This window comes from Aquarana catesbeiana, linkage group LG08 (genome assembly GCF_042186555.1).
Source record: "Aquarana catesbeiana isolate 2022-GZ linkage group LG08, ASM4218655v1, whole genome shotgun sequence".
Taxonomy (NCBI): Eukaryota; Metazoa; Chordata; class Amphibia; order Anura; family Ranidae; genus Aquarana; species Aquarana catesbeiana.
The window spans coordinates 286,423,012-286,442,189 of record NC_133331.1 but is presented as its reverse complement, the minus strand read 5'-3'; the positions used below and the strand labels follow the sequence as shown (position 1 = coordinate 286,442,189).

General features: G+C 38.3%; 1 protein-coding gene across 4 annotated transcripts in view; it reads left to right on the top strand.

Annotated features, from left to right (window-relative positions):
* Positions 1-18,867, top strand: part of LOC141106563 (NACHT, LRR and PYD domains-containing protein 3-like) — a 92,366-nt gene extending 73,499 nt beyond the window's left edge. For 3 of the 4 annotated variants that reach the window (XM_073597431.1, XM_073597433.1, XM_073597429.1), the window contains 2 exons: positions 11,831-11,943; positions 18,098-18,867. In XM_073597431.1, coding sequence (XP_073453532.1) covers positions 11,831-11,924 — 94 coding nt within the window. In that variant the 3' untranslated portion in view covers positions 11,925-11,943; positions 18,098-18,867. The remainder of the gene's footprint in view (positions 1-11,830; positions 11,944-18,097) is intronic. The other variant, XM_073597430.1, reaches the window with a different exon arrangement.
* Positions 18,868-19,178: the final 311 nt, after the last annotated feature.

Here is a 19,178-nt window from a genome sequence, read left to right as displayed (position 1 = left end):
TTTTTTCTACACTGGACAGTAGATATGGCTGACTGTCCTCAAGTTTACACTTTACTGGGTGGGACAGGGTTTTTTTTTTTTAGGGTTTTCAAGTTTTTCTTTTATGTTTGGCAATATTCCACTATAACTCACTAGGCACCAGTGATGCATAAGGTTTGATTGGTATTTGACGTGGGGAGGGCGTGGGGGTTGGGGGATTTTTTTTCCCTTTTTTTTTTTTTTTTTTTTTTTTTTCTTCACTGAAGGTATTCGTACAAGGCTTGATATATATTGGGGTAGGGGTTATGGCAAGAAAAATGAAAATGTTGTTCCTATATGTGCACTATCTTGTATATCACACTAGATAGTTGATCCGGTTGAGGTTCTTTAACTTACTGGGTGGGATAGGGGGACTATTTTGGGGGTTCATGGTTTTTTTTTTTTTTTTTTTTTTCATTCTAATTATCTTTTTTCTTTAAGGATATATGGGCTATAACTGTTTATATAATATGCCTGATTAGAGGAGTCTTTTTTTTTTTTTTAACTGATACCGTGGGGTATTTTTATTTTTTTTTTTGGAATAATAAAAATATAGCCTGGGCTAGGCACGTTCAATCCTGGGGAGGATATCCTTTTATTCCCCAATCTAGGGAACTTACTTGGTAAGGTTAGACTCGAAGGAGTCGAATAGATAGTGAGTAGAAGTAGGTTGTGTGGCTGGGTTGATTGGGGTGAGTGGTAACAGATTTGTGTCTTTTTTTTTTTTTTTTTCTTTTTCTTTTATTTCTCTCTCCTTTTTCGTATGGACTCAATTAAAATATGCTCTTATAATGTTAGAGGTTTAAATTCAGCGGCAAAGAGGGCGCAGGTTCTGTACTCTTTCCACAGACAAAAAGTAAATGTGATTTTTTTTCAAGAGACCCATTTTCGGGCGGACCATATACCCAAGTTGCAAAAGGGATATTATAACGCTTGGTATCATGACTCCTTCGCATATTCAAAATCGAGAGGAGCCTCTATAGCGATACATAAGTCATTACCACATCAGGTTTTGGAAGAATGGAGAAATAGAGACGGTAGGGCAATATTTCTTAAGCTCCTAATATTTGGTAAGAAATATACATTTATTAATGTATATTTACCTAACCAGGGACAATCTAAAGTAGGAGCACAATTGATCACAGATCTTATGGAAAAAGCGGAAGGGATTACGATAATTGGGGGAGACTTTAATTTTATATTGGATAATGATAGGGATACTTCAGCAACATTAATAATGCAGAAGGCTAAGGATAAAGTCAAATTTAGGGAAGTAATGGCTAAGCATCATCTGGTCGATATATGGAGGGCGCTCCATCCCCTGGAAAGAGACTATACGTTCCACTCCAAGGTTCATGGTACTTATCACAGAATCGATTTCTTTCTGATGAATCAGCTGGGAGTAGCTGTGACTTCCTCCTCTGAAATTGGCAGTGCCATATGGTCAGATCATGCACCGATATTTCTAGTATTAGATATTTCCAGGGAGAGGAGCTCAAGAGGTACCTGGAAATTGAATGATAATTTGCTATTTGATGAGGTATGCGTTTCAGAAATAAAGAGGGCAATAATAAACTTTTCTAAAGATCATATAAGCGATACTACCTCCCTTTTGATCCAATGGGAAGCGTTGAAATGCGTAGTTCGGGGCCTATTCATAAAGCATGGGGCTAGACTAAAAAAGGCAAAAAGGAATAGAACGACCCACCTCCTGAAGGAAATATCTAAACTGGAAACTCAGCATAAAATCCTCTTGGAGAAGTATTATTAGAATTAACAGAAAAGAAAACGGAACTGCAAAATCTACTTAATGAGCAGACATTACAAATTAGGGATAAAAATCGTACGTTATTTTACCAACATGGTAATAAACCGGGTAAATTACTGGCAAGAGCTTTACGTCAGCGAATTAACGCCTCATCCATTGTTAAAATCAAAGTAGATAATGATGAAATGATATATGATCCAAAAGGTATCTTGAAAGCATTCCATACTTTTTATAATAATCTATATAATTTACCAAACCAATTAGCAAATACAGATCCGATAAGATATCAAGAAAATATACAACAATATATCAAAGACACAGCATTACCATCACTAGCAACAACAGATATAGAACAGTTAGAACAAGGATTTTCAGAGATAGAAATACAAACCCGCCGCGGAGACCACCATTATCGTGTACGGAACCGCCCGCTGAAAAGATGGATATCTCGGTTGTGGCAGCAGCTGCTGCCGTTACCGAGATATCCATCTTCAAAAAAATGACGTATATATACAGTGGGCGGTCCGGAAGTGGTTAATAGCGATTCGGAAGAATAATGACATTAAAGGCATCAAGGTAGGGCAGATTGACTATAAAATGTCAGTATATGCAGATGACTTGTTATTGTACATCACAAATCCGGTGGTGACTATACCAAATCTAATAGCAGAATTTAAAAGATTTGGAGATTTGAGTAATTTTAAGGTGAATTATAATAAATCTGAGGCCTTAAATATTTCTCTGTCTAACTCCTTTGGTTGAGCTCCTAAAAAAAAACTTTTCATTTAAATGGCAGGAGGAGGCAATTAAATACCTCGGAATTTTTATCCCTAGAGAGATGAATAAGATACAGGAACTTAACTATCTTCCGCTAATACGTAAAATAACAAAGACACTACAACTTTATGATAGAGGGACCTTTTCCTGGATGGGAAGGATAAACATTGTAAAAATGGATATACTGCCTAAAATCATTTATATACTCCAAACGATATCTATATATCCCTTAAGAACCATAATGAATCAAATCCGTAAGGCTATAGGAAGTTTCATTTGGGCAAAAAAGAGCGCCAGAATAAATAGGAAAACATTATATAGACTAAAAAAGGATGGTGGACTGGCTCTCCCAGACATTTCGTTGTACCTCAGATCAATATTTATAACCAGGATTGTGGATTGGTTCCATAATATGGACAACAAACAGTGGGTGAAACTGGAAGAAGAAGTCACAGACATAAAACTGAAATCATTACCTTGGATTAAGAGGGAATATAGACCCCGGGAAGGGGATATGCTCTCCTTGGTCGTATCAACCTTGAAAGTGTGGGACGATTTGATAAAAAGGGGGATAGGATCTACATTGAGAGGTCCAATGACCCCCCTCTTTAGCAACCCGGAATTCCCACTTGCTTTTAAAGCCAAGACCTTCCTAAAGTGGCAAAGGAGGGATGATACAAGGATAGTGGAAATAATGGAAGAAAATAAACTCCCCCCATTGGAGGCCCTTGGTACCGAATATAGAAAGAAATGGTTTCAGCATGGACAACTCCAGCAATACATTTCATCTTTGACGAAGGAGTCCATAATGAATAGACCATTGTTAGGGTTAGAAAAAATACTGTTACAGAAACATAGACCCACACATATCTTATCTGTTGTGTATAAATATTTAATTTCAGAAAACAAGGAGGAAGGGTTATAATACATAAAAAAATGGGAGGAGGAACTCGGGATGGTTATCCCTAGAGCTAAATGGGAAAAAGCAATTACAGTAACTCATAAATTATCAATCTCTACTAGGCATCAAGAAAGAAATTACAAAATACTAGCCAGGTGGTATAAATGCCCAGTTGATATGAACAAAATAAATTCAGATAATACAGACGGATGTTGGAGATGTGAAGTAGCAAAAGGCTCAATGTCGCATATCTGGTATTTTTGTCCAGAAATTCAAGCATTTTGGGAAAAGGTATTTAAAATATACAGGGCTACAACCGGGGTAAAGATACAATCAGATATATATGTGGCGATATTGTCAATGATCCCTGGATCAATAAAAAATATAAAAAAGGGAACTTTGAAGTACTATATAACTGCGGCACGTACCGTCATAGCTAGAAATTGGAAAAATAAAAAAGCCCCCTCCATAAAAGAATGGGAATGTGAAATGGGAGTGATGCGATCCTTAGAGGAGAGGATGATATTAGAGGGAAGGAGATGAGTATGTACAGGAAGAGCGTGGGAAGAGTCTAGAACCTCGCCGCGATAGGGGAACGAGAAAAAGGGGATAAAGATAGAGCAAATATTGTGATGAAGAGTTGGAGAAGGGGGGAGAGTTCTTCTGAATTGGAGAAATTTTTTTTTTTTTTTTCTTTTTTTTTTTTTTTTTTGTTTGCTTTTCGGTTAGCTGAGTGGTGTTGTGTAAGAGGATTGGTTGAGGGTGTATGATGGGTATGGATGGGGGGTACTGGGATAGTATTGTGTGGTAGATATAGGGGCCGTGCAAAGATAGAGTAACGAATTATATCCAGAAATGTATATAGATGATGCTAGTATAGATCATGGGGATATATAAAATGATCTGAATATTAATTGTGAATGCCCCTATACACCATGATTTATTTTTTTTCTGTGTAGATGTATGTATGTATGTATGTGTATATGTTTTATATAAAAATTTTGTAAAAATGTTTGATAAATAAAGATTGAAAAAAAAAAAAAAACAAAACTAAAAATATACTAGTTTGCTGCAATCATGTAAGCCTACACAAAAATGGTATCAATATAATATAAAAGTGGATTGCGCTAACTACTGTGTATGATACCACTGCTGAAATATGCAAAAATAGAATATCTATCCTATGTAGTGTGCTTTTCTGTATCAATTAATATTGTGTCAAAAATATACTGTCCACTTAGTGTTTACTAGTGACAAAATAATATTCCAAAAAAATATTTAAAGTGCTAAAAAATGACAAATATTAAAAAATGTGCAATGTGCCAATGTTACTTAGTGACCATCAAATATCACATATCAACATTCATATATAATACTTGCTGCAAAAATGTGCTCAGCATGTGCAAAAACACTACAGCCCACTAGATGTCCTCAGTGGGTAATTACTTCTGTGCAATGACGTAGGTGCTACCAAAAGCTATTTAAAAAATTATTACTAAACAATGTGCCAATATTACTAACAAAATATCACATATCAACATGCATATGTACTACATAGTGCAAAAAAATAATAATTATATGTCCTTGACATTTGCAGAAACACCACAGTACACTGGATGTCTTCAGTGAGTGATCACTTCTGTGCAATGACATTCCTTTTCAGTATATTATCCTCCTAATTCACCACTTATGGTGACTTCACCACCACCTCATGCAATAACTGCTGGATTTGCTTGGTGCCGGCTTAAGGGCACCATAACATGTGAGTTTTACTATGTTTTTAACTTTTTTAATAAAATGAAATGACATACTATACCATGATGGCTATCCATATGTCTTTATGAGCACTGAACAGAGCAAGAGATACTAATACATTGCTTGGAAAGGCTGCTATTGGACCATCACAAACAGACTGGTTATCCTTAATGAACCAAAGGCGTTTATTCTTACTACATCTGGTGAGTGGCCATTACATGAGGTGGTGGTGAAGTCCCCATAAGTGGTGAATTAGGAGGACAATATACTGAAAAGGAACATCATTGCACAGAAGTGATCACTCACTGAAGACATCCAGTGTACTGTGGTGTTTCTGCAAATGTCAAGGACATATAATTATTTTTTTGCACTATGTAGTAGATATGCATGTTGATATGTGATATTTTGTTAGTAATATTGGCACATTGTTTAGTAATAATTTTTTAAATAGCTTTTGGTAGCACCTACGTCATTGCACAGAAGTAATTACCCACTGAGGACATCTAGTGGGCTGTAGTGTTTTTGCACATGCTGAGCACATTGTTTGCAGCAAGTATTATATATGAATGTTGATATGTGATATTTGATGGTCACTAAGTAACATTGGCACATTGCACATTTTTAAATATTTGTCATTTTTTTAGCACATTAAATATTTTTTTGGAATATTATTTTGTCACTAGTAAACCCCAAGTGGACAGTATATTTTTGACACAATATTAATTGATACAGAAAAGCACACTACATAGGATAGATATTCTATTTTTGCATATTTCAGCAGTGGTATCATACACAGTAGTTAGCACAATCCACTTTTCTATTATATTACCATGGGTTAGCCAGCTCATAGAACAAAGAGGACTCTCGGTATACACTCCTGATTCAGCACTCCAGACATTTCTAGTCTTCTCTTTTTGCTCCCTTTGGTCTGTTAAGTATACAAATGAAAGTGATTTGCTCTTGATAAGTACAAAAAATACCTGTAAATCTTGTCAGAAATGTATTGTAGTCCTGTGTCCAATGCTCAGTTCCTGTGCTATCTCAGGAGAGTAATGAGCCCTTCCAGTCCCTATCCTGGGACTACAGAATAACAACCTCTTTATGTTGTGGAGATGGGAGAGTGGGTGTCAAGAGAAACCTGGGCAGGACTGACAACACCCAGTCCATGTTGTCAGCCCAGAACAGTACTTGGGACCTGAGTGCATTTTTGGAAGATCACCAGGTGTATTTCTGTACTTGTAGAATTACTTTACATAGATAAAATAGGAAAAGTGTGCAAATGTTACACAGATGTACTGCATGTTTGTTTTTTTTTTTTTTTTTTCATTTTGCCCCGACCTACACTTCAGTTACAAGTGAAGGAATATATAAATTGTCTGCAGAATATTTACTGGGATTCTACATCCTATTCACCAGAGATAATTCTCATCTTCAGAATGTCATCAAATCTGTATTCTTTTAGGGCATTTTTTTTTATTTTAGAAACAGCCAAAAGCCACAAGGTACTAAGTCAGGGGAATACGGTGGTTGGTCAAGTTCTGGAATGGATTTCTAGGGCAGAAACTCATGAACACTTAAAGGGGTTGTAAGCCTTGTGTTTTATTTCATCTTAATACATCCTATGCATTAAGGTGAAAAAACACCTGGCAGTGACCGGCCCCCCAGCCCCCCGTTTTACTTACCTGAGCCCTGGAACTTCACTCAGCGGGAACGTGCTGTCCCTCTGCCCAGGGTTCTCGGCTCTTGATTGGATAGATTGATATTATTATTATTATACAGTATTTATATAGCACCAACAGTTTACGTAGCGCTTTACAACTTGAGGGTAGACAGTACAAATACAATACAATTTGATACAGTAGGAATCAGAGGGCCCTGCTCCTTAGAGCTTACAATCTAAGAGGGAAGGTCAAGAGATACAAGAGGTAATAACTGTGGGGGATGTGCTGATTGAGAAGATAAATGTACAGTTGTTAGGTGGGGGCCAGATAGGCTTCTCTGAAGAGATCAGTTTTCAGGGATCGTCTGAAAGTGGATAAAGTAGGAGAAAATCGGACAGATTGGGGAAGAGCATTCCAGAGGATGGGGGAGGCTCTGGAGAAGTCCTGAAGGCGAGCATGGGATGAGGTGACAAGGGAGTTTGAGAGCAGGAGGTCTTGGGAGGAGCGAAGAGAACGATTAGGTTGGTATTTTGTGACTAGGTTAGAGATGTAGCTAGGGGCCAGGTTGTGGATGGCTTTGTAAGTTATAGTTAGTATCTTGAATTTAATTCAGTGACTGAGTGGCAGCCAATGGAGGGATTGGCAGAGGGGTGTAGCAGACGCTGAGCGGTTTGTGTGGTGGATGAGCCTGGCCGCAGCGTTCATGATGGACTGAAGTGGGGATAGCCTGTTTAGAGGTAAACCAATGAGGAGGGAGTTGCAGTAGTCAAGGCGGGAGATGACCAGGGAGTGGATTAGAAGCTTTGTGGTGTCATTGGATAGGAAGGGGTGTATCTTGGAGATGTTGCGAAGACAGAGGCGGCAAGTTTTTGATAGTGATAGAATGTGGGGTCGAAAGGTTAGTTCAGAGTCCAGGATTACACCTAGGACCTTGGCGTGGGGAGATGGGTTGATAGTTGAGCCGTTGATCTTGACAGGGAGATCAGGGGAAGTGGCACGTGAGGGAGGAAATATCATGAGCTCGGTTTTGGATAGGTTGAGTTTGAGAAAGTGATGTGACATCCAGGCTGATATGTCTGCTAATAAGTTGGTAATGCGTGAGGAGACAGATGGAGAGAGCTGGGGGGTGGAGAGATAGATTTGGGTGTCATCAGCGTAGAGATGATATTTAAAGCCGTGGGAGGCAATCAACTGACCCAAGGAGGTGGTGTAGATTGAGAAAAGGAGAGGTCCGACAACAGAACCTTGGGGGACCCCAACGGAAAAAGGAAGAGGAGAGGAGGAAGTAGAGTTGTAAGTGACACTGAAGGAGCGGTGGGATAGGTAGGATGAAAACCAGCGAAGAGTACAGTCACGGAGACCAAAGGAGTGGAGTTTTTTGAGGAGGAGGGGGTGGTCCACTGTGTCAAAGGCAGCAGAGAGATCCAGGAGAAGTAGTACAGAATAGTGTCCATTGGCTTTAGCCATTAGTAGGTCATTTGAGAGTTTAAGGAGAGCAGTTTCCGTGGAGTGTTGAGGGCGAAAACCGGACTGAAGGGGATCAAGAAGTTTATTCATGGTCAGATGGTTGCTTAATTGATAGCACTGAGCTATTGGCTCCCACTGCTGTCAATCAAATCCAATGGTGCCGGGGGCGGGGCCGAGTCATACATTCAGTGGCTATGAACGCCGAATGATGGACTCGGGAGTGGGCCTGCAAGGAAACCCCCCCGGGAGAGCGCTTCTCCTAGGGGGTTATCTGATGTGGGGAGGAGCCACGAGAGCCACCGAGGGACCCCAGAAGATGGTGTTCGGGGCCACTCTGTGCAAAGCGAGATGCACAGTGGAGGTAAGTATGACATGTCTGTTATATTTTTTTTTTAAATAATCAAAGCTTTGCAATCACTTGAACTCATCATGTGCAGGAGCATTGTCGTGGTGGACCACTTGTGGAGGAGTGTCATGGTGGAGCACTGTCGTGGTCCACTTGTCAGGCCAAAGTTCCGGTCTTTTCCTCCAAACATATTCCTGTAATCTTTTCATTTTCCACATTTGCATCTGTCCTTTGTGCTTTTGGCTGCCCACGTCTTGTGTCATCTTCCCGCCCCTCCTTAAACCATCTATACCATTCAAAAACACTTGATTTCTTTATGGAATGTTCACCATAAGCCTGTTGTAAATAGGGCTAAAGTTTCACTTGCACTTTTACCAATTTTCACATAAAATTTGATGTATATCCACTACTCCAGATTCCTGTCACTCATTTTCTGCCAACATTGTACCGCACACACGTGTCACACCAGGAGAGTGCAAGTTAGAACATGTCAGAAAATGCTCGATCAGGAATGGCTGTGTGACTCGCCACCATAGTGCTACGCCGCGGCCATTCCAATAATTAAATTGTCACCCCTCATATTACTATACAATTCCAAGGTATACTGTTTCTGGCTATCTGTTGTGTCAAGACAAGAAGTTGTACCACAATCATTTATAGACCTTCAGAAATGCAAGTCTGACATTTCCGATGAGTGATGAATCTGATGGGTATTTGTGTGTAATTTTATGTGCGGCTTTTGGAGTATTATTATTGTTTTGTCAGGACATTGCCCTTTGTAATGACATCAGACAAGAAGGTGGAGTGGTAATCTAGGTGGCTCAGAGGAGAGAAGGCGTAGGGATGGGCAGACTGACTTCAGCAAATAAATGGCAGGGACTGTTTGTTGTGGAATTCAGACAAGACCACTTGTCTTATGGTGAACGAGAAAGACGTTTTATTGGAACATACTGTACATGTGTAGGGACCTTCTCCACAGGAGGATGCCCAAAAGGTGTTATTTATATTTTTATATAAATCATTTATGTGTATTTATACAGTGTAGAAAGCACATACAGGATTGGCCAACAGTAGACATTAGACATCAGCATAACTAATTGGAATAGATTGCCAGTATGGGATGCCACACTATAGATAGACAACAACCAAAGTACAGGATAACTTTAACACATGATACCAGATGGTCATGGTAGTAAAACATTGCAAGCATCCTGTATAAAGAAAAAAAAAGAGGGGCAAGTGGGACTTTAAATGAAGCATGTCAATTGAAAGTATAATAATGAATACATGCGAGTAGGTAAAATGATTGGATTTAATTTATAGTCAAGTCCATGATTTTGATGCCTACAGTACCAATAAAGTAGTATAAATACAGACATAATCGCATGAATTGATATATAAGCATATTTAGCAGTAACAATCAAGGAAACTCAGTAGTGTAAACAAATCAATGGACATACATATATGCAATTCATAACAGAAATACATGAATTAAAATCGCCAATCAAAATCACAAAATCGCATGAAATGAGAAAACTCGATAAAAAATTGATAAATGTCAGGGATATGATTTAGGCTTGATAGGGCATCCTTAGTTTGCGAACCTGACGCGTTTCTTGGCTTCTTGCCAGTCATCAGGGATGGGATGCATGATTTAACTGAGAAAAACAAAGGAATATCATAAATATTGATACATGTGGAACCTCCGGCCAATAGAGAAAATCGTATCAGAAATGTCCAAATTGTCTACTTTGAATGGAGAAGCTACTTACAAAATAGCCCAAAAGTCAAGAAGAGTCACCAGCAATGGGATCTGCTAGGGTGTGAGATATAACCGTCTCAACCGGGGTTGAGGCAGGGCACCGACCATCCTTCCAAAGTGATTGGAGGGTGGGCCAGGAGAGACCACAGCCAACTGATTCCTGAGCCCTCAATATACTGGTCAATGAGTTGTAAATGGGAAAATCTGCAGAAAATTGAAAAAAATGGGATGTGTCAAAGAAAGTAAAACTGGAGTAGAAAGTGTTGGATGAATAGAATGACTGAAAGAAATGTGTGCTTGGTGCATATTGCAAGTATCCTGATTTATTATTATTATTGTTATTATTATTCCAGATTTATATAGCGTCAACAGTTTGCACAGCGCTTTACAATATAAAGAGTGACAGTACAATTACAATACAGTTCAATACAGAAGGAGTAGGAGGGCCCTGATCATGGAGCTTACAATCTAAAGGGAGGGGGAGCCTGTACAAAAGGTAATAGCTGCGGGGGATGATCTGATGGAAGTGACTCAAGTACAGTTTTTAGATGGAGGTGGGGTAGGCTTCCCTGAATAAATGAGTTTTCAGGGATCGCCTAAAGGCAGACAGGGTAGGAGCTGACCGGACACATTGGGGTAGGGAGTTCCAGGGGATGGGAGAGATTCTGGAAAAGTCCTGGAGGCAAACATGGGAAAAGGTAACAATGGAGCTAGAGAGCAGGAGGTCTTGGGAGGAACAGAGAGGAAGATTTGGGCAATATCTGCAGATAAGGTTGGTGATGTAGCTGGGGGTGATGTTGTGGATGACTTTGTGGTTAGTATTATGAATTTTGGACTAGTGGAATCCAGTGAAGAGATTGGCAGAGAGGGGCAGCAGTCATGGATTGGTTAGTAAGGTGTATAAGTCTAGCAGCAGCATTCATAATAGACTGAAGGGGGATAGCCTGTATAATGGTAGCCAGTGAAAAGGGAGTTGCAGTAGTCAAGGCGGGATATAACCAAGCCATGAATAAGTTGTTTTGTTGTGTCGCTAGTCAGGAAGGGGCGAATTCTGTAAATGTTGCGGAGGTTAAGGCGGTAAGATTTAGCCAGTGATTAGTTGTGGGGCCCAAAGGAGAAATCAGAGTCTAGGATTACACCCAGCACCCTGGTATGTGTGAAGGGATCAATGGCTGTGTTGTTGATCTCAATGGTAAAGTCATGGGGGGAGGGGATCGGGGAGGAGGAAACATTACAAGCTTAGTTTTAGAAAGATTGAGTTTGAGTTTATTTTAGCTATCTCGAAAGATCTTGGAGAGTTCATGACACAAGAGGGAACTGTTGATTGACTCAGGCCTGTGTTATATTTTAATAATCAGGTTCATTTCTTTATCAGTTACAGAAAGCTACATCCTTATTTGTTTCCTGCAGTTCCTTTAAATGTTGAAATTAAATACAGAAGACCAAGTTTACACATGGGACCTTGTTGATCCATCTACAGATATGTAGGTAATGCAACGTACTACTGCAGATTGTAATAATAGTATGTTCAGACTTCAATTAATTCAGCCTATTAATAAAACAGTTTTGGATGTGGGGTGCTACACATCACATCAATGAAGTATACAGGGTGTGTGTAGTATGCCCAGTTCTTCTGCCTCACTCCCTCACATGTGTCGGCAATACCCACCTGTCAAAATGACAGCTGGGAGTTGTTTTGCAAATACAGTAACTATTACACCCATTGCTGTCAACAAATGGACCTTCTGAAAGTGTTCACATGTGAGATACATGGAAAATTGTTTCGTACTTACCACGGTTTTTCTTTCCTGACATTTAACTGGCAGCATACATATGCCAATAAATTTTGCCCTAACCTAACCCCTGAGGACCCGAGATAATGAAAAATCAAATGGTACAGAACTCTGCTCCCATCCTAGTAAATGGCTCAAAACAAGAGGGAGGAATTGTATGTTGCCATGATTAGGTGCTAGGAAAGTAAAAATTACGTTGTGTAGGAAACATTTGTGGAGTTTTATGACACAAACATGGCACTACACATAAAGTAAAGAAATCACTGCATAAGAGAGAAGGATGCCTATAATGTAGAAATGTAATGTTTGACAAAGCAAGAAGAAGACAACACAGTCTTGGAAGCAAATTCAACATAAGTCAGTGGGGTTGGATCCACACTGTAATGTGACATGAAGGTGTTGTAGGATGATCAGCTCATGAAAATTTTACAAAGGCCACTCAGGAAGACACAATACTCCTTGTAGAGAGCACATTGAATGATCTTTGGTAAAGGATGCAGCTAGCTCTGTATGCTGGCTGAATATTTTTCACAGCCTTCCTGCAATATTACTTCCACTCACAGACTCTTACCTCCAGCTATCTCTATAGGGAGACTCACCCAAAACATAGCTGGCTAGACACACACAGGTAGATGCAAATCTCGCATACAGTCTGGTGTACTGTGATGGTTATGTGATAGTCAGTATTAAATACACAAAAAACCGTGTTAAAATAATAAATCAGTGCTGACATAATCCACTCTTCAAGTGAATGTGCATATCAAAATGACAAAGGAATCCACCATGAAAAAATTAATTAAAAAATTCAACACATGCCCAACCCAATACAAAGTCCAATGGAGTGTTGTCTAACAATTTCCTCCTACAAGTACTTCTTCCCATGTGCTTGAGTTAGTTACAGGGGGTATATAAAAAAATCACCCCCTTCAAAATAATGAAGACAGATACAGTTTTTGTTTTATCCAGCTGTATTTACTAGTGCAACGTATAACATCCAAGTGAAAGATATAACACCAACATGTCAGAAAAAAAAAATTAAAAAATAAAATCACTGAGTTGGAAAAAGGATCACCCTCCCTGTGTCAGTATTTTGTTGGACCACATTTTGCTTTAATTACAGCCTTTAGTCTGTTGGGATATGTCTCTACTAACTTTGCACATCTAGACTTTGCCATATGTGCCCACTCTTCTTTGCAGATCTGCTCAAGTTCAGTTAAATTTGATGGTGACCATTTGTGGCCTGTAGTCTTCAAGTCATTCCACAGATTTTCAGTTGGGCTCTGACTAGGCCATGCAAGGACATTCACCTTTTTCTCCTTCAACCACTGTGTGCTCATTGTTGCTGTGTGCTTTGGGTCATTGTCATGTTGGAAGGTAAACCTTTTTTCCATTGACAATTTTCTGGCAGAGGGCAGCAGATTTTCTTCAAGAATTTGACAGTATTTTGCCCCATCCATTTTACCTTCTATCCTCACAAGGATTGGTGTTGAGGCCACATAACTCAATTTTAGACTCATTTTTACCACCTTAAATGCACCTTGAAGATTCTGAGGCCACATGGAAAAAGGTATTCTGGTCAGATGAGATTAAAATTGAATTATTTGGCCTCAACACCAAACGATATGTCTCACGGAAATCCAATGCAGCTCACCAACCAAATACCATTCCTACAGTAAAGCATGGAGGTGGTAATATCCTGTTATGGGGGTGGTAATATCCTGTTATGGGGGTGGTAATATACTGGTATGGGTTTTTTTTCTCTGCAGCAGGGACTGGAGCACTGGTCAGGATAGAAGAAAAATAGATGGGGCAAAATACCTTCAAATTCTTGAGGAAAATCTGTTGCCCCCTGCCAGAAAGTTGTCAATGGGAAGAAGGTTTACCTTCCAACATGACAATGACCGAAAGCACACATGAAAAATGAGCACACAGTGGTTGAAGGAGAAAAAGGTGAATGTCCTTGCATGGCCTAGTCAGAGCCCAGACTTAAAACCTCATTGAAAATCTGTGGAATGACTTGAAGACTGCAGTCCACAAACGGTCACCATCAAATGTAACTGAACTTTTAAAATTTTAATTAAAGCAAAAAGTGGTCCAACAAAATACTTACATAAGGGGAGTGATCCTTTTTCCAACTCAGTGATTCTGTTTTTGGATTTTTAAACTTTTTTTCTGACATTTTGGTGTTATATCTTCCACTTATATGTTATAAGTTGCACTAGTAAATATAGCTGGATAAAAGAAAAACTGTGTCTGTCTTCATTTCAGACTGTGAAGCAACAAAATTAGATTATTTTAAAGGGGGGTAATTCTTTTCTATACCCACTGTATATCGAAAAGTGTTCCCTCCACCACAAACAGAGTTTGCACTTACCAGGCCCATATGACAATCCAGGAACAGGCAAGCCTCATGTCAGGTACTTAGGCTGTTCTCTGCCATTCCTTCTACTCTCCCTTCCCAATTCCTTTAGATGGTTACATAAAAAGAGCACAGGAGAACTCCAATGGTGTGAGAATTTTATTAAAGACACTAAAATAATACTCACATAGACTGCAAGCAAACCGATCGAAAGATGATTTCCTGTGGAGATTGTTTGCAGCAGCAGCAGGATGCAGTAATCAGCCGGCCAGCCGCTCAAATCTCCAGACGGCTCACAACCCTTCCACTGCTCAAGAGATGCAGATCCAAAGCTCTTCCCAGCATCAGCTTCCACTCCCAACGTTTCATCTGTAAAATACTTTTTCAAGAGGATTGACTGGTGCTGGAAGAACTGCTTCTAATATACCTGAGCCCCGATACCTGCCGGGATGGGTCCTTCACCCGGAACACATGAAAACATTCTAAGTGGGACTCAGAGCCGTCACTACAATACAATATAAGTTTACATGCTGCAAGCACTGCCATAGAATACAAATACATCAAATGCATCTTGAGGTAAAATAAATTACCTGTTTTATTGCCCATCAGTCATGAAAATAAATTAAATGATGCCAATCACACATATATAGGATATTAAATGTATATAAATCGAATAAATCATACTATAAAAATGATTATAACAATTATGCTTTAAAAATTATATTAACTAATCAATTGCCAGTTGATTGCAGAAATGAGTAAAATACCCATAATAAATGTACAATACATCAAATTCTAATAAATATCATTATAAATTTAATCCAATGATAAAATCACCTAATATATAACCTAGAATAAATTGACCTCATACATACCATAATAAAGTATTCTGATTCTGATAACCCCTTTAAAAATGAAATATCAAAACAAAAAAACAAAAACTAACGTATGTACTAAGGATATGTAATAAAGATCATTAACAAAAATAAGGGATAAAGAGGACAATTATACATCTTCTAATAATCAAGGAAAAACAGGGATAAAAAATATATTGAAAAACAATAATCCTGTGCCTAATTGTAATAAGTGAAAAATGAAAAATGATAAATAGCAGCTAACCCCAAACTAAATGATAAATCACTAGTGCACATAGAAAGAAAGATTGGTGGGGAGCGCTAATAATAAAGTGACATAATACTACTATAAAAATATTGACCGTTAATTAAATTACAATAAATGGTAACAAAAAATATATAGATAAAAAACGTGGTAAACCACTGCACACCAGCCTGCCTAATATAAACTACAAAATGAAACCAAAAACACCAATAACTGGTAAATGAGTATTGTGCCTAAATAGTCCAATGGTAATGATAACCAATAATGTGTAAACCAATGTGCTTAAATTCACAAATTACAATAGCATGATGGTCATATGTGTCCCATAGTGTACCATATAGCATATCATATAAAACACACATAAAACGTGTATCCATATATGTCCATAGGTGAGTAAATCTTGTGCCTGGATCTTGTATTCAAACAAACAGTGGAACACCTTCACCGCCTAGGGATGTCACCCGAAAGTGCTCAAGAAATGGGTGTCAGCTTACCAGATGTAGTTGTCCTAATTAATGAAAAAAAGGTCAAATAGGCTTTAGCAAGATATTGCTTGCTGCAATGGAGAAATCTGTAGACTGGAATCCTGCCCTGACACCATAAGGACCTTGCGAATGGTGTGAGGGCAGGTTTCATTTTGTAGTTTATATTAGGCAGGCTGGTGTGCAGTGGTTTACCACATTTTTTATCTATATATTTTTTTTACCATTGATTGTAATTTAATTAATTGTCAATATTTTTATAGTAGTATTATGTCACTTTATTATTAGCGCTCCCCACCAATCTTTCTTTCTATAAAAAAAAAATCTTGAAGAAGAATGTAGAATCCATATAAAAAGATGATAAACCAAAATTGTACAAAAAACTGATACACAAACATAAAGAGAAAAGGGGGAGGGGAATTCTGTCCATAAGGACTATACCACAAAAATGAATTGGTTATAACTTAACCGATGTTGAACATTAGGAATACTGAATCACAACTCATGTAGTATATGTTCTGCAGTGTCGAATATTAAGCATCGCTTGTAAAAAAATAGATGTCAAGTTCAACATTCAAACCCTGAAGTTTCAGTGTTTGCAAAAATATAAATCCACTTAGTTTCTTTCTGAGAAATACAGTCAGATCCATAACTATTGGGACATTGACACAATTCTAATCTTTTTGGCTCTATACACCACTACAATGGATTTGAAATGAAATGAACAAGATGTGCTTTAACTGCAGACTTTCAGCTTTAATTTGAGGGTATTTACATCCAAATCAGGTGAACGGTGTAGGAATTACAACAGTTTGTATATGTGCCTCCCACTTTTTAAGGGACCAAAAGTAATGGGACAGATTAACAATCATCCATTAAACTTTCACTTTTTAATATTTGGTTGCAAATCCTTTGCACAGAGGCTGGGCACTGCCCTGGGGAAAAAAACTCCCAGGAGATGTCCCATGATGTAAAACCATCAATCACGTCATCCAGCGATGCAGATCTTCATCAATGACCTCTCAGACCGACAGACAAGAGCGATCCAGTCACTACACTCACTGCGACTGACATCTCTGGTCCCTGCTGATAAATGTAAGCAAAGGAACGAGGTAAACCCAGCTATGTCATTGACCAAATATGGGCATGGCCATATCTGGTCAATGTCTTTGCCTTAATATGGCCATATTTGAAAATGTACAGTATGTCAGTCAGCTATCCCTGCCTCTTTGTTTATATGACTGCGGATTCCCGGCCAGCAAATAAATGGGGCCATAAGACATTACTGGTTGCTAAGAATGTGGTAGGTGCCAGCACCTGCTGCTTCCTTAACAACCATTGATGGTGAAATTGATGGTGAAAGCTCATCCCTAGCTGTAATTTTCTCCATTGACCACACAAACATCAGATATACAGATCCATATCTGGCAATGAGATCTGTCCCTACCTATAATAAGGCCCACACACTGGTACTTATCTGTCTGCAACCAGACTCCGTCAGCCAACTTCTGCATCACAGAAAACTCAGGATACAGTCTCCCACAGCATAGCAGTGATTTACAACCTAAGTTATAGGCACAGATGATATAATACAACTACACACACTACAATCTCATTAGATACACCCAATACAGACAACAGTCTGGAACACACAGACCATACTCCCCACATCAATAGTACCCCTCAGATATGAGTATGCTTTGTACCTACCAGAACAAGTAGACCCATAAAAAGACTCACATATTAATACCTCCCCCATATCTTACCAAAAAAACTAGCATCTTCGATGTTGAGCAACCTCATTTTGTGCCATCAGGTTTTTACAGAAGGTTTTATGATTGTGTGCTTCACAGGATGGAAATTATGGATTATTACTTTTTCTTTTACAGAGCTTGAAGATTGAAATACACAATTCTGACTCAAAAAAGGCCAAGTGAGAGTTTACACCGAATCTGTGCCAACCTGCCATTCAGACGCATTGGATGGTGTTCAATGATGAATACAGGGGACCCAAACCACCCCTTGCTGTGTGGACACAAAGATAAAAACTTTTGGCCTTTCCATGACCAATTTACTGTAGAAAATTTTATATTGTAAATTTACCTTTTTGACACTTTATTGCTAGAATGTCCGGCATTTTCTAAACTATCATTTCCCTGGCTGGATCAAAAAATGTTTCTGCACATTAGGCCCAGACCTCTGGCTGGGTTAGGGTGGAGCCTCGTACCATATGTATGCTAAACTTTAGGAGCAATGAAAGACAGACACAAAGTAACAGTGTTATATTGTATATACTTGGTTTAATTAATCTGCAGATCAAAGGGATGAGCTTCAGTCTACATATGATGTCAGTTAAAGCAACCTGACGAGTAAAAAAAAAAGTAAATACAATTTGTCCCTATTTAACCTATTTTTAGCCTTTAGTTTGCCATAATCAGACCCTAATTTACTCCTTCTCCCCTAGGCTATTATTTTTATGCTGATTTTCTGTCTATCTCTATATTTCTAACAAATAATATTTTGTTTTTTTATTGTAAAATTTAAAAAAAATTACATTTTTAAATAACAGTGCAATACTTTGTATTAAAATCATAATTATTATCAACATCATTTTATATAGGACAAATTATAGAATAAAATTTAGACTTTTTTATCTACAGCAACATTTTTATTTTATTTATTCATTTATTTTTTATACTGATCAAACACTGTTTAAAGTAGAAAAAAATGCATTATTTGTTTTGTTATATTCTCTGTTTATAGATTGCCTTGCCTGTCCTAAACAAAAACATATACAGTGGGTATAGAAAAGAATCACCCCCTTTAAAATGATCACATTTTGTTACTTTGCAGCCTAAAATGAAGACAGAGTTTTTGTTTTATCCAGCTGTATCTACTAGTGCAACGTAAAACATCCAAGTGAAAGATATAACACCAACATGTCATGAAAAAATAAAAAAATTCAAAAAC